Source organism: Zosterops lateralis (genome assembly GCF_965231275.1).
Source record: "Zosterops lateralis genome assembly, chromosome: 21".
NCBI lineage: Eukaryota > Metazoa > Chordata > Aves > Passeriformes > Zosteropidae > Zosterops > Zosterops lateralis.
Window position 1 is genome coordinate 7832634 of NC_139781.1, and position 21149 is coordinate 7853782.

The window sequence follows — 21149 nt, forward strand, 5'->3', positions numbered from 1 at the left end:
AGTCTTGCCCAATCACTTGGGGTCCTCACTGGAACTTTCCAGACTTTTGGGAGAGACCCCAAAGTGACAGACAAGGCCCAGGGGCTGGATAAGTTATGACTGACACATAACTGAGGTTGGAGTAAAACCAATGAGGGTGGAACATGGGTGGCATGGGGGCAAACCATTATAACTTATAAAAACGAACTTAATACAAGGAACAAATACATACATAAAACTGATAAAACCAAACCCACACCACTACAGGTTCCCTCAGGTGGGACCCGCCCCGCCCCGCCAGGGGGCGCCACCGCCGCGCGCAGGCCGCTCAGCCGAGCGCCGAGCGCGCCGGGCCCGGGCCGGGCCAGGCCGCGCAGCCGCGCGCCGATGCGCGGCGCTGAGGGCGGCGGGATGGCGCTGTGGCGGGGGCTGCGCTGCTGCCGCCGCGCCTTCGCCTGGCTGCCCGTGCTGCTCATCGCGCTGCTGCTGCTCTGGTCCTACTACGGATACGTCTGCGAGCTCTGCCTCGGTGAGCGCCCGACAGAGCCCTGCGGGGCCCGCCCGCCCGACCCGGGCCGCGCCTCGGTGCCGCCGGGGCCCCCGCGGAGCTGCGGACGGGGGGCTTCGGGCCATTCCCCCTCTCCTTCTGCTCTTCCTCCTCCTTTTCCTCGTCCTCTTTCCCTCTTCCTCCTCCTTTTCCTCGTCCTCTTACCCTCCTCCCCTTCTTCTTCGCCTTCTCCCCTTCCTCTTCCTTCTCCTCATCCTCTCTTCATCCTCCTCCTCTTCCTTCTCCCTTTGGTGTGACGGGGCCCCGCGCCGGCCCCGCTGCCGGCCCGACCCGAGGCTCCCATCCCTGTCCCGGGGCTCCCCCATCCCGGTTCCGAGGCTCCCATCCCTGTCCCGGGGCTCCCATCCCTGTCCCGGGGCTCCCCCATCCCTGTCCCGGGGCTCCCATCCCTGTCCCGGGGCTCCCATCCCCGTCCCGGGGCTCCCATCCCCGTCCCGGGGCTCCCGTCCCCGTCCCGGGGCTCCCATCCCCGTCCCGGGGCTCCCATCCCGGTCCCGGGGCTCCCATCCCTGTCCCGGGGCTCCCATCCTTGTCCCGGGGCTCCCCCATCCCCGTCCCGGGGCTCCCATCCCTGTCCCGGGGCTCCCATCCCTGTCCCGGGGCTCCCATCCCTGTCCCGGGGCTCCCATCCCTGTCCCGGGGCTCCCATCCCCGTCCCGAGGCTCCCATCCCTGTCCCGGGGCTCCCATCCCTGTCCCGGGGCTCCCCCATCCCGGTCCCGGGGCTCCCATCCCTGTCCCGGGGCTCCCCCATCCCTGTCCCGAGGCTCCCATCCCGGTCCCGGGGCTCCCCCATCCCTGTCCCGGGGCTCCCATCCCTGTCCCGGGGCTCCCATCCCTGTCCCGGGGCTCCCCCATCCCGGTCCCGGGGCTCCCCCATCCCTGTCCCGGGGCTCCCATCCCTGTCCCGGGGCTCCCCCATCCCTGTCCCGGGGCTCCCCCATCCCTGTCCCGGGGCTCCCATCCCGGTCCCGGGGCTCCCATCCCGGTCCCGGGGCTCCCATCCTTGTCCCGGGGCTCCCATCCCGGCTGTGATCCGCGCATACATAGGGAGAAACGCTTTAATACGAGCCGAGTCCTGTTCGGAATTAAATTAATTAAACCCTGCCCTGTTTTCCGCAGGGTTTGTGCCCCGGCCGGGCTGTGGGTGCTGGTTGTTAGTCATGAACACTTGTTTTGTGTCGCTGTGACGGCTGAGAGGGCTGGGAGAGCGATCCCACAGTGAAACCGGTGTTGTTGTGATTTGATAACGTCCAGATGTGATTTATGAGCTGAACAGTGACAAACATCACTCTGTGCCCTGCCTTAAAGTCGTTTTATGTTTATACAGCGAAAAGGAAAGAAAGGTTACATGAAATCACAAATCACGCTCTGGTGTGGAGTTGTTACAGTAGCACTACATTTTAGAAAAGGAACTTTTATGCTGGCTGGTAATTGTATATTTCATGTAGCATTTAAACTGTATAGTAAGTTGTAAACTTACTTATGTTTGTTATTTCTGGTTTAATGTGCTACAAAAAAAAAAAAAAAAAAAAAAAAAAAAAAAGAGAGAGTTGCCTGGTCTGGTGGAGAGAAGAGCTGGAAACTTGGATTTGTTGAAATTGTGAGGAGGAAATGTGGCTCCTCAGGACAGAGTAAGGCAGATAAATGAAACCAGAGGTCCCAGAAAGGATAGTTTGAGGTGTTTGTGGGGCAAGAGGTGTCTTCTGGTGCTGCCCAGCAAACCAAAATCAGGTGTTTATTGGGGTTGGCAGTGCAGTCAGACCTGGTGTTTTTTCCTGATGGGAACTAGAATGAAATGCAGCTTCTCTGGTCTGTTTTAATCAGCAGCTTGGCAAAGCCCCCAAACACTTCATCACATTTATCCCATCTCTGAGACCGTGGGCTGTTTCTTTCGAGAACTCACATGGAGTGATATCTGTGAGGTGCATGTAACTGTCATTAGAACGTGTGACAAAAAATGTGGTGTGTTTTCCTGAAACCCTGTCATTCTCCTGAAATGTGCTGTGCAAATTCAGTAATCCTGATCCCAGGTCTCAGTGCAGCTGCTGCAGGAGACTCAGATGATTTCAGTGAGGTTTGGATCTGGGCTGTGCTGGTCCAGCTGGCAGGAGCTCAGCTCACTGTCTGGAAATCACAGCTTAAAAATCATTCATTTGCCCACACCCACCTGCTTTGGGGTTTTTTTACCCCATTTTTCTCTCATCTCTTTTATTTGTGTGTGGAGGAGTTTGTCTATGCAGGAGTTGAAATAAGTGACTGAATTATTTCAAGATTTGGGCATGAACTGTTGGTCTGTGCTGTTATTTGCCAACCAGGACATTGTTTTGTCCACATTTCTAACACAGCAAGGCTTGCTGAGCTGGTGCCTCTTCTCTGTAAATAGTGAATGCTTTGTCTGGAGTCTTGGTTTGCATTTTCAGCTGTGAGAAGTGCAGTGGGGGGTGAGTCTGGGAGGCATCTCTGATGTTGGGTTTGAGTTCTCACTGCCTGGGGAGGCCAGTGACTCACAGGAGGAGCCCTCAGCTCTTGGTGGCTGTCACAGTGACAACAATGATCCTGCCACAGAACCTTTGGTATCATCTGTTTGTGCCCCTTTTCTCAGGTAAAATCCTCAGCAAGGCCCTGCTGCAGGTGTGGTCAGGAGGAGGGAGCCAGGCAGTGTTTGTGGAAATCTCATCAGAGTTTGATTGGCAGCAAACTAAAGAGAAAACTAAAGGTTTCCTGCCAGTCTTGTTTACCTGAAATCGAGTGGGCAGGGACACAGCAAAGATTCAGTTTCTTTTTTCATCTACATTTCTGTGTGTCACAGAGCTTTGACTTCCAGGCAATCAGAATATCACAGAACTCTCTATTTTCTGTTCAAGACAGCTGTCCCTGTCTCTTCTGTTAAACTTGGATGTGGCTTTTAAAATAATGGATAGATTTTCAAACAGTCACTCCAAGAAGGCTTGAACAATGCCCCTTTAGCTGGTTGCACAAAGGGCTTCTGTTAGTAGGGGCTTTTCTCTCATTATGGTGAGGTTAGAAGGGGTGGTACAATTTCTGCTGGTAGGAAGTGCAAAAACAACAAAGTCATTGCAGTTGCTGACTTGGCCAAAGCTGAGAAATTTATAACTTTTTGATCCTGCTGATGCTGAAATGCTTTGGGACAACGCAGGTTCCCTCAAGACCAGGAGAAAGCAGCTGCAGGTATGTGGTGAAAGCAGCTTGGAGAGGTGCTGGTGATTTCTCACTGCCACCAGAGGATTGTCTTTGTCACATTTCTAATGCAGAACATACAGAATATATTTTATAAGCAGAGCAAACACAGCACAAGTAGCAGTGAGGGAACATCTTGCTGTGGGTGTGTGCGTGAGTGAAGAAGAGTTTTTGGTTTGATGCTCTGTGGGTTCTCTCTTTGCTTCTTGGATTTGAACATTTTTCCTAAAAAGGCTTTATTTCACCTAGAAATGTTAATTGTCACAACCTTCTCTGGGATTTGTATTTCCTCTGTGGACAAGTGTTTTTTTTTCTTTTCCAGTGACTGTGAGCAACCCTGTGGAGAAAGGTACGTGTGATAATTTATCATTTGCCATTCAACCCTTGTGTAAAAGGACTCACAAATCTTCTGGCTGAAATATCAGAAATATTTTTTTAAAGGTAAAACCTTTTTCAGTGTTTTCCTCCTGTAATTGCACCCTTCTGAGGTGCTCAGCCTGCTGCACCTCCTGGGTGCATTGGGGAATGCTCTGTTTAGTCACAGTCTGGGCAGACCGAGGAAAGGCTTTGATCCCTCTGACTCTTTCAGGAAAAGCTCTGTGTGTCTGTGCACGCCCACACGCCTCTTCTCCCTTTCCCTTTCACATTTCCAGAGCTGATTTTACAAGCCAAACAAAAAATACTAGTTCCCATCTGCAGCCCACCTGGCTTTTTTTCACTGTTCCATTTGATCTTTCAGTGAAAGCTATTTTTTGATAAGCTTTTTCTCTCAGTTCTGGTGCCCACTAACAGCTCCTGAGTCACACAACACATTAGGATTGCTCAATGACACTTTTCACACCGGTGTGTTGGTGGAAATAATGGCCATGTGCTAAGAATAAGGAGTCAGTGGCTATTTTAATACTCTTCCCCTTCTTTCCTGGAGGTGTTTTGGATGCTTTTGGCTAATCCAGGTATTTTCTTGATGATTTTCCTCTTCAGGGGTTATGAAGGACACAGGTAGGTGTAGTGTAAGCTGTTCAATGAAGAGCAATGCCAGCTGACATTTAAAGATCTTCCAGATTGCTGCATCCAGTAAATTCCATTTCCCCTACAGAGCAGTTCTGATGTTTGAAATTGATACAGTGAAACTGCAGAAAGTGGGGTGTTAATGACTGCTCAGCAGAAGAAAGTGAATTGTTGCCTAATCTGTCAGTGCATCTCCAGGTCAGCTTTCTCTAATGAGCTGATCAACAAAATTAAACCCTGTTGCAAGATTTATCTCCTTCCATATCAATTAAAAATGGCTCAGCTCCACCTGAAGTGTAAGGATAACATCTCAAACCAGCTTGGAGCATGAGAATGGCTTAGCTGTGATTCACAGCTCCTTCCCACAGTCCATCACATCCTTGTGAGATGTGTCCCATCATTTGCCATCTCATTAGAAAGTCTCCCTGATGCATTTGGCCTTTTTTACCAGTTTTCACACAGGAAAAGAAGTGTTTTGACATAGTTAAGAAGTGTTTGAGTTTTAGATTTCTCTTTCCACACAGTTATTTTAATCTTGCTTTCTGGAAGATGGAGCTTAAATGAAATGGAGAAACGAGATTGTTATTGCAATGAAATGATGTGCTTAAATAAAACAATCTTGTAACTTCACTAATGTCTTAATGAGTTGAGTGTTAAAGAAATGGCAAATGCAGCTGAGGGACAGCTCCTGTGGCTCCCTGTCCATGGAATCCCTGCTAATGCCAAAGGCTCTGGAATCAGGTTTGCATGTTGAACTCAGACTGCTCTGATGTGCTGGTTTGCAATCCTTCCTCAGTAATCACAAGCCCTATTTTGCTCAATTTGAGGGAAGCTTTCCTGATTTATTGTATCAACTGTGGCAAATGTAAAAGCTGTTCAATAAGAAATTTGGCTTTTTCTGCTGATGTAAAGCTCATATTATTTCTCTCTGCTCTCACAAGAAGTACATGGTGCATGAGTGGGCAGTGCACACTCTGTTTCCCACTGCTTTTAGTAGCAATAATACTGAACCCCAATACTGGGAGGTGCTGGAGCATTGCAGAATTCACCTTTACACTGCTCAGCACCAGCCAGTTCTGCTGGTGATGTGGGAAGAGACAGGAATCCTGTCATTCCCAGGGATACAGGGTTGTCATCTGCCCTGTGGGACAATTCTCTGACAGCTGCATCTTCCTCACCCACAGCAGGGGAAGCTCTGAGATTGGTCACCCCTGAGCCGTAAGGTTTAGCTGGGCAGCAATAATGGGTGGTACTGGATGAACATCTGTCTTTTCCTTTCTTTTTTTTTGACATTGTTGTGAAAAAATTGAATTACGCCCATCGTGGATGAAACCTTTGCCTAAGAAGTCATTGCTCTGTTTCTGTTTTTTTCTTTTCTTGTTTCTAGTGGCCTATCTTGTAGTATTCCATATTCTCTTTGTGCTCTTTGTGTGGACGTACTGGAAGTCTGTTTTCACTCTCCCAATACAACCAGGCAAAAAGGTAAGAGAGCCAACACCTTTCCTTCCTTGCAAAACAAAAGCAGAGATGTTAAAGAGAGCTCAAAAACCCTTCAGTCTATTTGATCTGGAGAGGAGAGTCAGAGGCAAATGTGTTTTAATTCTTCTCAACCAAATACTTACTTTGTCATGTTGCTTGGATTAATAGATTTATTTTTTTTTTCCACATTTTGTTTTACCTCTCTATGAAATACTAATAAAACACTCAGTTTGAGGCAACAGAATGAGGTCAGTATTTGTGTGGTACTCCAAATATACACAATACACAGGCAGTACACAGCCTTGCTCTGATCCTGATTACAAGAATGTAAATTTATAAATAACAACCAATCCTAGTTTTAAAATTTTAAAAATATAAAGGTTCTTGCTCATTAGAGAGGTGCTGAAGGTGAGTAATGGTATTCATCTAAAGCTATTATATATATAATAGCATCTATCGCTATAGGAGCAATTCTAATAAGTTGTTTTATAAGCCTCAATTTCACTTTTTAATTTCTTATTGATGTGTCTCGTAGCATTCTGTCTCTCCAGCACTCTCTACCTCCGTTTGTCTTTGCAACAACCGCGTTTTCCCACTGCTCTAACCTGGGGAGCAGGAGGGAGCACATTCCCAGGCTGAGCTGTGTTTTTGGGCTGCTCTGTGCTCCCCGTGGAGCCTGACTGCTGCTCTGGTGCCTTTCCTGCAGTTCCACATGTCCTACGCCGACCAGGAGCGCTACGAGAACGAGGAGCGGCCCGAGGTGCAGCGGCAGATCCTGGCCGAGATCGCCCGCAAGCTGCCGGTCTACACCAGGACGGGCAATGGAGGTCTGCTGCTAGGAGTTTTCACCCCTCTGGTGTTTGTCTTTCTGGAGTGGAGTTTCTCAGGCATTGGAACATAAACAAAGTAGATTGTTTTCTGTGATTGTTTCTGCATTCCTTTCTGTGATGGATTTCTGGTTTGACCAGTGTGGTTGGAGGTGTTAACCTCGTCCCCCAATCGCTGGTCAAACTCCAAACCCTGTTTAAACACTAATCCCAAAATTGCCTTCTTTCTCGTCCTCACAACTAGACAGTGTGAATGTAGTTTTTCCTGTCCATCTGGTGACAGAGGTGAGCTCAGCACAGAGCCCCAGATCCTCACACACACACTCACTGCAGTAGCACAGGCTGGCACACAGGATCCTGCTCATCAATAGCATCCCCAGGCACCCACTGACTCCTGCTCTCCCTTGCAAAAACAAAAAAAAGCCTTGAACCCTCTAATTCCAGGTGCTTCCTTTGAGAAGCAAGATGTTACCCTTTGGATTTACAGTCCAAAAGCTCACATGTGCTGTCTGTATTTAGAAATAACCAAACCTGTCATAGTTTTTATTTAAAATGGAGTCTGGCTTAGAGATGCAGGACATACTTCTGTGACCAGTTTTTTGGACTGTGTTCAGTGATTAAATGCCTGCTGCACTCCCATCACAGCTTAAAGAAATCTGTGTTCATATTGGAGGCTCTGACCTGCTCATTTCTGTCAGGAAAGCTGAAGAGTTTTGAAGTAGAGAACTGGAATAAATAGGGAATTATCAAAATGAAGTGTAGATAGTCTGAGTGAATGTGGGTGCAAGCGTGTAGCTTTGGTTTGTCACTTTTGAGCTGGCTGTATGGGTTAGAGTAGGTTCAGGATAGATGTTAGGAAAGAATTCCTTCCTGTGAAGGTGCTGAGGACTTGGCACAGGTTCCTAAAGCAGCTGTGGCTGCCCCTGGATCCCTGGAAGTGTCCAAGGCCAGGTTGGACACTGGGGCTTGGAGCAGCCTGGGATAGTGGGAGGTGTCTCAGCCCATGGATGGAGTGGGACAAGATGGGTTTTAGAGTCCCTGCCAACCCAAAGTATGCCATGGTTCTGTGATTTTATGCTTTCACTGATTGTTGCCCCATCTGCAAGTCTCCATCAGAATTACAAGTGTTGCTTGCCTGATTGTGACCTGGCAGCAAACACCAGATCACCTGCTGACATGACAGAGGAAAGAAAAAGAGTAGTTAGGAAATGAGCACAGTATCCACTAACACATGAGAAAAAAGAGTTTTAATTTGTCTCTAATTTGTCTTTAATTTGTCTCTGATTGCAGGGATTCGGTTCTGTGACAGATGCCAGCTGATCAAACCTGACCGTTGTCACCACTGCTCTGTTTGTGCCATGTAAGTCACGGGTTGTCCTTCACCCAGGGCAGTCACCACAAGGTTCTGTGGGTGGGCTGCTCCTTCACGTGTCTTTTTACACAAAAACCTTCCCCAGGGTCTCTGTTCCAGCTGCAGCCAGCAGTGCTTCAGGGCAGGAATCATTTTCATGTCTCTTTATCTACACAAGGATTAGTTGGTCTTCAACCACTAAGAAATGTTCCACCTTAAAAAACTTAGCATCATTTTGAGTATCTATGGTGTAGAAAGCTCACAAAAATCAAAGTTTTTCTGTTGATCTTCAGTTGCTAATGAAGTACCAATTAAAAATCTTCCATTTTTCTTTTTTGTCCATTCATAGGTGTGTGCTAAAAATGGATCATCACTGTCCATGGTATGTCCTAGATACTGGTTTGTGGTTTTCTGGAGGGAAAGGCTACTTAGATTTCTGTACACCTCTCATGTCTATATGCCTCTCACATTTTAGGTCATCCATCTCTTTAGTTTGGGAAACTTATAAAATAATTGCACTTTGAAATTGCCTGAAATGAACTTTTAACAAATCATTCATGTTTGCTACATAACCCATGTGTAAAAATGCTATTATAGTGATAAAATTTAAACCCCAATTACTAATTCATTAATTAACTATTCATCAAATTTGAAAGGAGCTACAGCTTAGCCTTTCCTTTGGGCTCTCAGAATTTCAGCTGTACTTGGGGTGCTTCCCATAACAACATTTGCACATGGATTGTTTCTGACCTGATGCTGGTCAGAAACAGTCTGTGCAGAAAGCTGCATGGATGAATTGAGCTTTACACCTTTCAGAATTGCTGCCACTACATTTCTTAATTTCCTCCTTTTTTTTGTAAAAAAAAGGAAGATGCAAAAATTCAGAAAAAACACAAACATTTCCCTACCTGAACCTTCCCGGTGATCAAAATTGTAGAGGATTTTCCAAACCTGAGTTCTGACACAAACATCCATTAGGGTTTTTTGTACATCCTCTTGTTCCTTTCTAGAGTTGTCCTGTGCATGGAGAGTTCTAACCAAGTGTGGGGTTCATTGGGCCCTGTATAAACAAACAGGCAGGGCTGAGGTGCTGCTGGTGTTTGCAAAGGAGTAAAGTAGCACAGAACTCCCAGCTCTGATTGCCTTGGCAGGAACGAGCTCCTGCCTCTGTGCCCCATTTACCTGTGGTACCGACCTTAAAACAATTCCAAAACTCTGAAATTTGCTTCTCCTCGGCCCGCAGGAGGGTTTGAGTGGGAACAGAGCCCTCGGTTCTGTTCCCTTCCGGCCACTGAGGGGAGCTGCTCGTTGCCAAATTCGGTTGTGTCACCCAGGGGTTTCAAAGCCCCCAAAACTGATCGTGCTCTTTGTGTTACAACCACCGTGTGCTGCACAAATGCTGATTTCAACTTTGCTTTTGTCCTCCAGGGTGAATAACTGCATTGGATTTTCTAACTACAAATTCTTTCTACTGTTCTTAGCCTATTCTTTGTTGTATTGCTTGTATATTGCTGCAACAGTCTTCAAGTATTTCATTAAGTATTGGACAGTAAGTCACGAAATCCGGTTACTTTCTCATCTCCTGTCAGTCTTTGGGCTTTGGTGCTGTCGGTGCTTTGTTGCTCTCAGGCCGTGGAGGGGCTGCATTTTCCTGGGAGGTGTTTCCTGGGCCCTTTGGGACTCCACCTCCTGTTGGATGTCCAAAATGCGCAGAGCAAGGAGCAAGCAGGCGTGAGGAATTTCAGAGTGTAGATGACTTTCTGGCAGAGAGGTTCTCTCCTTTCCCTGCCCTTGCGTTTGCAGGGGTGTCCCTTGGAAAGTTTGGCATTGATGTGTAAGATGTGGCATTGATTTGTACATTTACTGAAAAGAAAAAAAAGTCAAAAAACCTTCTTCACTTTCTAACCCCCATATGCCTCCTTTCTCAATTTAAAAACTGAGTGAACCGAAGGTGGCTTTTTTGCAGTTACTGCCGATTGTTTCTATGCAAGCAAAGACAGCTGACAGCTCCAGTAAGACACTGGCCCTTTGCCTCTATTTCTGTCCCCTCTGCTCAATAACTCTGTTTAAGTACATTTGCTGTGCACTAATTGTTCCCCACACTCAGCAAGGCACAGCCCTGGAGGTCCCCAGACCCTGCCTGTGTCACTGCTGGGCACCGCTGGCTCTTCTGCTGGAGAGGGAAAGGAGCCTTTCTTCTGCTTGGAAGGTCCCACTTGGCTTTTAAACTTTCCCCATCCATCTGCTCAGTTCTAACACTCCCCCAACAGCTGCAGATGTGGAGGACAGGTTTCTCTGGGCTTACCTTGAGCAAGGTGCAGAATTTTAATGTGTGCACAGGAAACTCAGCAGAACTTAACCAGGGTTTCAAGAGCTCCTGCCTGCTCATTTCTCAGGGGCACAGGGTGTTCCTCATGCCCACCTGGGCATGGCTGGGCTGGCTCTGAGCCATACCAAGAGTTAGTAACACTCCCCACTCTTTGTGCTCTGCTACAGGAGGGGAAATGAACCACATCCATTTCTTTGTCTCTTTTTGCTTTTTATAGTAAGCTTGGCTTTTGTCTGTAAAAGTTTGAGAACTCCCAAGAGGAGTTTTAGAATTATGTTTCTAAGCAGAATTAATTTCCATCTTTAATTTGTTCCTATCACTTGTTGTTTGTTGCTTTCCCTTCCAGGGTGAGCTGACCAATGGACGTTCCAAATTTCACATCCTTTTCCTTCTCTTTGTGGCAGTCATGTTCTTTGTAAGCCTCATGTTTCTGTTTGGCTACCACTGCTGGCTGGTCAGCAGGAACAGATCCACTCTAGGTAAGGCTCTTCTGTCTGTTCTCTCTAATAAGACACACCAAAAATGCTGTAAGAAAAAAAAAGAGAAGAAAAAAGGCATTTGTTCTATTTCTGTACATTCCTGCTGGTTTATGAGGGGAGGAAGATTTAAGAACTTGGTACAAGCTGCAGAAATTTGTCACTGCAAATGAGCTGCATTTATTAGCTGGTGTGACAAAAGCTTTGTTAAGGAAACCAGAGCCTTGAAGTGTAGAAGTCCAATTATAAAAGTGTTATGCATATGTAAAACTACATTTGCTCTGAAATCAGTGCAGCTTTTCAGGAATAGTGGTTTATTATTATGAGGTGCATCCCAGCCAGCTTGGTGAGCTTTGGAAACACAGTGTCCATCTTTACTGATAAAAGCAAAGTTGTGACTGTAAAACCAAAGAAATTATCATCTAAAATAGTATAATTTTGCCAGAATTTCTTTGCCTTTCCTCAGATAAACATTCAACTTTCAAAGCTTTTGGGATCAAGTTTTGTAACAAAACAGACACTCTCAAGAGTGAGCAAATATTCTGATTTTATCAGGTTATTTACTTCAAAAGTCATTTCATGGGGCACTGAAGCTCATCTATCCCAAAACATCAGAGGGAAATCAAACTGTTTCTGAGGCACTCAAGGTTCTTCTCTCCTCTCTTCTCCTAATTTTATGTCTCACCAGAACCCAGAGTTTATTTGCATGTGTTTGTCCCTAGTGCTTGTTCATTATAACATTAATGAATGAGGTGATTTAAACCTGCAGTGCCACTTCTGGAATATGCATTGAAGACCAACCTATTTCATTCTGCAGAGTTTTTTTATCTGGAAACTTTTACCTTCTGACTTTCATTAAGTCCCACATAAAGATCTTTTAATTCCCTTCCCTGGATGAAACAACCCATTGTGGGTTGCTTTGACTGTTCTCCAGGTTCAGTTGCACAACCAAATTCCTGCCTTCACTTGGAAAGTCTTTACAGGCTTTGCAAAATGAGAAAAAACATAATTTTGAAACTTTGTAGTGCTGTATCTCTATAATCTAATTAATCACATTGTCTTTAGATGGCTGCAAGATACACAACCCTGTTTCAGACTGTTTGCCATTGATTTTTTTTTTTCTTTTTTTTTTTTTTTTTCCCACTGAAATTGCCTCTGTTTGCAGAGGCTTTCTCAGCTCCAGTGTTTCAAAATGGCCCAGATAAAAATGGATTCAATCTTGGCTTTGTGAAGAATCTCCAGCAAGTGTTTGGGGAAGAAAAAAAGCTCTGGTTGCTGCCTATTGCCTCTAGGTAAGTAACCCTACTAAAAGCTGATATAATTACAGATTTTCACATTTTGTGCACAGGTTTAGGTCACAGGAAAGTGGGGTTTTTATGTGTCTTTCAGTAAGAGTGGGGCCATTTTCTGTTGGGTGTCAGTCAAACATAAGTGAGATTTCTGCCCTGCAGAATCTATAGGATAAATTGATAAAATTTATACCTTTTAATTGTTTGAGGTTTTTTTAATAAATGTTTTCCTTGGTTCTCCTGTCATTTCTAACTGCCCACAAGTTAATTTTTCACAGGTTTTTTTTTTTCTGTATTCAAATTACTTGATCAAATTAGCCCATTTGCCTTCTGCTAAAAATTACTTAATTCCAGGCCACGAGTTTCAACTTTTATACTCCAGAGACCTTGAAAAAAAATGGAGAACCAAGAGGAAAGACAAACATGGTACTTTTCAAAGCTTAAAGATGACTTTAACTAAACATGGGGAAATACTGGCAGCAGGAAAAATGTAGAGAAATTGTCATCTTTTAGAGTCCCTTGCTGCTTTTGCAGTGTCCCTCTCTGCCTTTCTGCCCTCAGCCAGGGGGATGGACATTTCTTCCCAATGAGGACCTTGAGTGAAGCTCGGAACCCTCTCCTGACAAATGAGGAGCAGTGGGAGGAGGATGGGATAGATGAAGAGCCTCAGGGTAAGGAAATCAATGAAATTAGTTATCCTGACCCACAGTGGCCAATAGAGGAATTAAAAGAGTTAATCAAATTTTAAAAACTCTGTTGGTGAAGTCTCTGAACAGCTCTGACTTGATTAATGAGCAGAGATTAAAAATAAACTCTGCTTTAGAAACAATTATTTCTTTTTTTTTTTTAGCAGCCTTCTACTTGCAAGTGAATGAACTTAGAGGGTGTTTCAAGGGTTAGAGAAACTGAAGTTGCCACAAACTGAGAGTATTTACATGTAAATGTTGCTGGATGCAGCACAGTTATTTGGGATGTAAAGTGGTGCCTGCAAGAAGGAGAATATTTAGATTTTTTAAAGTGTATTTATCCTGAAAACAGACATGCAAACACCTGAGTGCAGGGATACATTTAGGAAGCTGCTTTACACTTTTTTTTACTTTATTACCAGAGTAAATTTACCTGCTGTCCCTGCTTGGTTCTGTACATTTTGGTATTTACACAAGGTAACACAAATGACTTTTAAAACCAACAAAATTGGCTTTAAAAATAGCAAACTGTGGCATTCCTGTGAATTTTTAATGATGCTTAAAAATAACTCCTTTAGGAATGAGTCAGAGCTTCTTCCAGTTTTTTACAAACTTTCAATCCTCTGAATAAATAATTAATTCTTCCATATGAAAATGGTGACAGTGAGGTGATTTTTGGCTAGATCAGACCCCAAATTATGGTCTGGAGCTTATATGAAGTCTCCCAGTTTATAGTAAATTTATATATAAAATGCAGTTGAACTGGATGATCACTGTGGGTCCTTTCAACTGAAATACTCAGATTCTCTCTTACACAACAGAGAGAAAAAAAATACTTAAACCAGTAAAAATGTCTAACCAGAAAGAGCTGAAATATTCCATTAAAACTGCAAGACCTTGATTTGTCTTTGTGGCTTTACAGCTTGTGACTTGCTTATGAAATAAATAAAGCCAATAATAGAGTAATCTCAGTTAAAAACAGCTGTTCAGTTCTCCCTGACAAGTGGTTGTCTATTTTTGTTTGTAATTACCCTTAAAAACACAATCCCATGCTTGGTGAAAAATGTATTCCCAGTGAGAAAACCAGATTTATTCACCTCTAACTGCTTTGGTTTTCACAGGTTCCAGTGAAGCCTCATCCCTTGCCATAGAAAGGGAGACATAGCAGTGTGAAAACACAGTGATGTAAAGCTGGATCAGAAAGGTCAGTGTTTCTTTCTTTATTTCCCTCAAAACCGCTGCTCTGCAGGTAGTCAGGAGGTGATGTTCAACAGGTTTGGGCTTTAGCAGAAAAATATTTCTGCAGCCTGCCCAGAAATCCCTTGTTGGAAGGGAGCAGAGGCTGTCAGTGCCCTGGGCTGGCACAGGTGACAGCAGAGCCACCAGCCCTCTGTGAAGGGGAGGACACCAAGCCTGCAGCTCCTCTGGCAGGGAATGAGCCTTGCTCTGACTTGGACAGCGACAAGATGGGAATTGTGGGATCCATGGGAGGTGTGGGGAGGTGCAGAGTGTTAAACTGGAGCTGAGCTCAGCCAAACTGCAGCTGGGAACACCAGGAGGTGCCTGGTAATGTCACACCAGCTGTGACACTCTTCTCCAGGCTTTCTCTCCCCCTGGAAAAGGTGGGTCCCACACCAGCTGCTTCCAGAACATTCCCTGCTCTGCCTCCTCCAAGTTCTCACTTGGAGAACTGGGGAGATGCCCCCACACATCCTGCCCCAGGAGCTGCAGGCAGTGAGGAGGGGACAGTGCCCTGCTGTCCCAGGGGAGTGGAACTGGCTGATATTCCAGGAGCATCCTCTGCTGTCCCACGGGCAGGAGATGGAATTGGCAGCTGGGGTTTGCCTCTCTCAGTTCCAAGGCAGTCAGTAACTGTGGTGTGGCTCCCCTGGCAGACAGGCCCTCTCCACACTGCTGTCAGTGCCCTTCTGGCACTTGTAGGAGTCCACTTTGCTCCACTCAGAAAAGCCCCAGAGTGTTTTTCTGTCAGCAGTGAGGGCTGCATCCTGCCATCCCACCAGGACAGGCAAAATCAGCATTTTCCTGTTGTTCTTCATGGCTTTAAAACGACTCCCAAAGCCCAGATGAGCCCTCAGTCCCTCAGAACAGCAGTGCTATGGTTGCACATTTGTATTTCTTTAAATTTCAGCTTCCCTCTCAGGAGCCAACATCCCTTCTCTTGGCAAGGACTTCAGTTTTGAGGGGCAGAAAACAGGTGGATCTTCAAGATGAGGAAACATCCTGAAGTATTGTCTGATGGGAATCTGCATTCTAGAGTGCTTCTCCAGGAATCCTGCTGCCCAGATGTCCCAAGGCTTTATAAGTTTAAGTTACAGAATTAACTGAACACTTTTACAGAGTGATTCTGGCCAATCTTCTTTGGCCTGCTCTCTTTATTTTATAAATGCTATATATATTTTTTATTCAAAATAGGAAAAAATGTTAATGCGAGTGCATTTCCAAAGGCCTTTTCATTTTGCAAATATCAGGGACTCGAGCTCTTGAAATTCTTCCAAGCCATAATATTCTTGGGGATGGGTATTTATTTTGAGGCTGATTCTCCAACCTTCTCTGACAAGTGGCATTTTCTAATGTGTTTAAATTCTGAGTCAGTTCAGCTCAATGCAAGACAGACCCAGTTAAATCTGGCACTAAATTGGTAGCTGAATGTAAAGAGTGTTGAAAGCAAAAGTGCTGAACATGCACATGTACATGTGCAGCTGTGAATGAAAATAAAATATTCACATTGCCAGTATCAAGATTCAAGAATATTGTGGCCATAGATTTTTTTAAAAAAACTTTTTTTTAGGAGGGTTTTATTGTCATAGAGTTTGGGTTAGAGTTGAGCTTTTGCATCCTACTTGCAGGCTCCTAAAATGCAAAAGGGAACTTCAGACAGTCCAGTTTGCATTCATTCCTAGGGCTAAACTATCATCTCATTCCTGGATCAGTGTTGGATGGAGATTTGTGTGTTCATGCAGTCAGAAAAGGAAGATGTGAATTTGAAACATGCACTGAAAATGTGGCTCCAGGAGTCGTGTTTGGAGTTTACACTCCACAGGAGTGGCTTCAACCCCAAAATGCTGAAGACACAATTGCCAATAATGAATTTTTTCAGACTTTTTCCCAGCTCAGTGCACTGACTGGCTTCAGGGATTTCTGCACTAAGAGGTGATCAGAGTTGTTTCTGCATTTTGCTGCATTTACAGTCAAAGAGGTGTATCCCTGTTTTTGTTCTGGGGAATGGAACTGAGACTTGGCTGGATGGATTATGAACATTTTTCTAGACCTGAGTCCTTTTTTTTTTTTTTTTTTAATCTGCATGATTCAGCCCAGTCCATCATTCTTGTTTGAATTAGGTGCATGCTAAAAGTATTGGTGTACTGCCTCTAAGATCATTTGGTACCATTTTCTATCCCATTTTTGTGTTTGTTTATCAGCCCACTGGTGTTGGCAGTGACTACAGGAGCAGCTGTGCACGTCAGGAGAAAGGAGCTGACGAGTGAGTTTGGTGATGGAGGCTTTTCCTACAGACTAAACCTCCTTTTCCCTCTGTTCCTCTGCTGCTGCTGCCACAGGGAATGATGTGTGTGTGAGCCAGGAGAGCCTTGCAGAGGTTCCTTTCCTGGGAGAAGGTGTTTAACTCCTGTGGGCAGGAATTGTGTCCCTCAGCCTGTGCAGTTTGTGTGGAGCAGGCAGGGCTGAGTTTGCCTGGGAGGGGCCAGGGTGGGCTGGCCCAGGCTCCTGTGGCTTTGTGTCTCCTCAGGGTGGCCCTGAACACTGAAAATGTTCCTGCTTCAGCCACCTGAGCCCCATCTCTTGAGGGGCTCTGTCACCAAATGGCTGCTGAGTGCTGGAAGGGTTTTTCCTGTCCACCTAAAGCTGCGTTTCTGTTGCAAATCTGGTGTTGGACCTTGTGCTGTGTGTGGTGCAAGGTGGCAGCTGAATTAATCCCCTCATTCCTGGCAAAATGTGCTCTGGAGGGGGAGCCTGAGAGGATGATGGCAGCTAAACACAGCCAGAATTTAGCACCTACAGAGGTGCTATTTGTGCCTTTAAAAACTTTAAATTCCTTGTATATAAAACCAGGAAGATGATTTGGTGACTTTCTGTTTCATCCTGTCAGCTGAAGTGTATTTTTCCAGAACTTGTGTGGATTTCCAGGAGTTTTCTGGCAGGTTCTTGTGCCCTTTATTTGAGTTGTTTCTGTGGCAGGCAGCAGCAGCAGAGCTGTGCAGGAGCTCCCCTGGCTGCTCCTGCTGCTGCACTGCTCATCAGAGAGAACAGAAAATCAGGTTTTGTCTTCTGATATCTTTATGATGGCACAGGTACCAAGCTCAGATTGAGAAAGGGTTTTAAATGTTTCCAAGTAACTTTTATTCAGTCACTTTTCTTGTAATTAATTATGATCATTTCTTCCCTTTCCTTCAAAGCAGCTCAGCCTCTCCCATGGTTTTAACAAACTCTTGTCCAGGTAGAAACAATAGAAAGTTTATCACTTCAGAGCCACTTCTCAATATCCACACATCAGATGCTGGAAAGCTTCGTGAAATGTGGAACAAACCCAAAAGTTGTGTAAAATGAGAGAGAATAAAATGGGGAAAACCCACAGGTCTGAGTGAGCAGCTCCATTTTATTCCCTTCTGCTCACTAAAGGTGAAATCCTTATTTTACCCCTGACCTTTGGCCTTTTTATGCTGAGTAAATGCACTGGAAAAACAGGAGTTCCTCAGGCTGCTGTGGTCACTGCTGCAGGTGACAGAAGAGAGAATATTCAGCCCAGTGTGGGGTAGTTCTTTTTAACCTGCAAAGGGCTTTTCAGGGGAAACACTGCAGCACCTCCTTTGTTTCCCATGCCCTGATCCTCATCCAGAGGCTCTCCACCATCATCCTGACTGCAAGGGCTGTAACACCAAACCTCTCTGCTGCCTGCATCCTCCACCCCAGCACTCCAGGAGTGGATTCATCCCACCTGGTCCCATCAACACCAGGATACTGCAGCTCTGGGAGCTGGCCAGGGACTGCAGTTCATCCTGTGTGTGTCTCAGGGCCCTCCCTGTGCCAGGAGCAGCCCGAGTGTTCCCTCTGGGGCTGTCACCAGTGTTTCCTGTCCCTCTCTGGGTGTGTGCTGTGCTGCAGTTCCATTCAGAGAACTGGAGATTGTCCAGGTTTGTGTCTCAGTCGTGGTGCTGGTGTCAGTTGTGTGGCTGCAGGTGTTCACTCCAGCCTGGAGCAGTGTGGGGGCAGCAGGGAACTGCCTCAGCCCCCTCCAGGGGCTCTCTCCTCTGCTCAGCACTGGATCTGCACTCCAGCCTTCTCAGCTATGAGAAACTTTTCCAGGTGATGTCACAACTTTTCCAAGTGATGTCACCATGGGAAAGGAAGGAACACTTTTGTCAGACTTTGCTGTGATACCTCCATTGTTATCCCTCCACTCCTCTAAAATAACTGACCACTAACAGGCACCTCCTCACCTCTCCCCATTCCCTCCCATTTACATTCAGGTACAAAACCCCCCCCAGAGAATTTTATTGCTGTTTCTCTGTGTGAAATTGTCTAAGGCCAGTCCTGGGCCAGCGAGTCCTGCCCAAGGAACCAGGACTTGTGCAACCCTCAGTGTGCACTGACAGTTTCTCTTGCTGAGTTGGAAGGTTTTGGAGCAGGATAATGCTGTTTTCCTCCAAGCAGGGAGCAGTTCTGTGTGTGTGAGGAGGCTGTACCCAGAGTGTGTGTGGGGTGCAGTCCCTGGTGAGAATCAGGAAACTTCCAAAATCTCACTATGCAATGAATGTTTGCTTCCTGGGACAAACAGGAATGGATTCAGCAAAATCCACACCAGCTGCAGCTCTGGAGTTCTGGATGCTGGTCTGGACTGAAAGCACAACTTGATGCATAAAGTCTGTAATATGATATGAATGTAAAATGTCAAGGGGAAAAAATAAAAAATACTATTTTTTTCCCTGATTTTAGCTATGAAGAATGATGTGCTGAGCAGTTCCTCTGTGCAGAGTTACTCTGCTGAGCAGTTCCTCTGTGCAGAGCTGGTGCACTCATGGAAGGGTTTAATTAGCAGGGGAAGGAGCCACTGCTGACCTTGTTTATTAAGCCAGAATTAATTAAAAGGGTCACGTTTTTATTTCAGTGACTCCTGTGGTACAGATTTCTGAAATGGATGCATAGTACTTGAAAATACCTCAATTTTATTGATATTTTTCCAATTCTATCAGCTTCTGCTTTATTACAGAACAGTTGCAAACCTGAACTCATTCTGAACAGAAGACTGAAGGTGTTGGCATGGCAGAGAGGGGCTGTTTCCATTCCCAGCCTGCTCTGTCTGACCCTGCTCACAAACACTGAGCCCACACCCACTGCTGCAGGGTTTTACTCTCCTGTCCTTTTTCCATCCCACTTTGAGTCTTCCCTCTTCCTCCTGCACATACTGTTAGATATTTTCAGCTTTGAGCTGCTTGTGCTGGTTTTTTGGGTACTGTGAAGTACTTTGGGTGTCATTTTATGCAGCTGTGCCATGTACTTTATTTGTAATTAATCTGTTTGTCAGGTATTGGTTTGTGTTTCCCATCATCAGGCCCAGCTGGCTTTGCTTAGAGCAGGATTTCACTTCCTGCATTTTCTCCTTCCTAAAAACCTCGTTTTTTCATTCTCCAGCTTCCGTTTGGGATGTAAACCTTGTGAAATAAAATGTAAGTTTACATTTCAAATACAAGCCTGTAAGTTGCTCATGCCTGCATGCTCCTTAAAATACTATTTTTTTCTGTATGAGGTTTTAAGATTTACAGCAGCATTTGTAAAACTTCAGTGGGTAACAGCCATTCTTAAAAATAAATTATGTTAAGGAGGGGGGGAAAAACCACAACCCCATAAAAATCCAACAAAAAGGACTAAGGGATGATCTCTGCTTCTTATTCCAGCTGTGCTTGAAAGGAAATTGCTGCTTGCACCCAGTGCTGGTGTCACACAGCCCTTGGAACATGCAGGTACCCAACCTGAAACTCCCCTGCTGTTCCAGAACTTCCTGAAGCACCTCCTTGAGTTAAAACTCAGATTAAATCCCACAGGAAGCCTGAAAACCAACAAAATCAGCCTCCCCCTCTCCTTTCTCACCTGGGAAAGGTGTGTGCACCTTCTCAGCACTTCCCTCTGTAAGACAAACAGAAGCTCAAAGGGAAAGTGTTGGTTTGCTTTTTTCCCCCAACCTTTTCTGGAGAATGGAACCTCTTGTTCCTCTGCACTCCCAGAGCTGCCCCTGAGTGATTCCAAATCCATTGTTGGAGCAGGGAACTTTGGTTTAGGAATACAGAAATAGGAAAGGTGTTGTTATTTTATAAATTTATAATCTGTCTGCTCAGATGGCTGCTCCTCATCTGAAAATGCTGTTTGTGGTGCAGATGGGTCCCTCAGAGATAGAACTGAGCTGAATCTCAGGATCAGAGAATGGCAGAGCCTTGGTGCTGTCGATGTATCAGGAGGGTTTAACTTCCAGAAAAGCCAGGGGGGTTCATGGACTGGAAAAGGGGGCTGGAGCAGAACCCCCAGTGCAGGGGCTGCTGTGGGTCAGGGGCTCCCTTTGGGAGCTCCCTCAGGGCAGGATCAGCACTGCCAGTCCCAGGAACAGCAGGAATTCCCTGCAGTGGCTGTAACTGCCCCCAGCTGCTCTTCAGGAGCCCAGCCTGGCCTGGGGCTGGCACTTGTTCCTCTCACAACTGCTTCACTCACATCCCTCCCCACTAATTCAATGGGAAGTAATGATTTTCCAAGGAATGTCACACCAGGGGTGTTGTGTTCAGGAGTTTAATGCTGCTGCTGCTGGCATTGAGACTTTTGATATCAAATGGGTTTTTACAAAAGCTTTGGATACTCGTTTTTACTGTCAGACCAATGTTCTGACTCTGCTGCTGCTCTGTGGAGTTTCACTGGCATTTTCCAAGTGTTTGTACAG

The 21149-nt window shown here is 45.7% G+C and overlaps 1 protein-coding gene across 2 annotated transcripts; it reads left to right on the forward strand.

Moving 5' to 3' along the window:
• Nucleotides 1-282: 282 nt before the first annotated feature.
• Nucleotides 283-20984, forward strand: ZDHHC15 (zDHHC palmitoyltransferase 15). Of its 2 annotated transcripts, none has more exons than XM_083876257.1 (12): nt 283-508; nt 4070-4096; nt 6143-6237; nt 6941-7061; nt 8352-8421; nt 8762-8794; nt 9841-9961; nt 11088-11220; nt 12383-12509; nt 13068-13177; nt 14314-14396; nt 15342-20984. In XM_083876257.1, exons 1-11 carry the CDS (start codon nt 367-369, stop codon nt 14355-14357), a joined length of 1023 nt encoding a protein of 340 aa, XP_083732383.1. In that variant the 5' UTR covers nt 283-366; the 3' UTR covers nt 14358-14396; nt 15342-20984. The 2 variants fall into 2 exon arrangements, with proteins under 2 accessions (XP_083732383.1, XP_083732384.1); XM_083876258.1 differs by having other exon boundaries at nt 16633-20984.
• The last annotated feature ends 165 nt before the right edge of the window (nt 20985-21149 follow it).

What these genes read in the sequence shown, in the direction of transcription:
- ZDHHC15 (XM_083876257.1), top strand. Translation starts at nt 367, where the DNA reads ATGCGCGGCGCTGAGGGCGGCGGGATGGCGCTGTGGCGGGGGCTGCGC. An exon ending in ATTTCATTAAGTATTGGACA is followed by an intron (nt 9,962 to 11,087) that starts GTAAGTCACGAA and finishes TTTCCCTTCCAG; the next exon opens with GGTGAGCTGACCAATGGACG. An exon ending in TTGCTGCCTATTGCCTCTAG is followed by an intron (nt 12,510 to 13,067) that starts GTAAGTAACCCT and finishes TTCTGCCCTCAG; the next exon opens with CCAGGGGGATGGACATTTCT.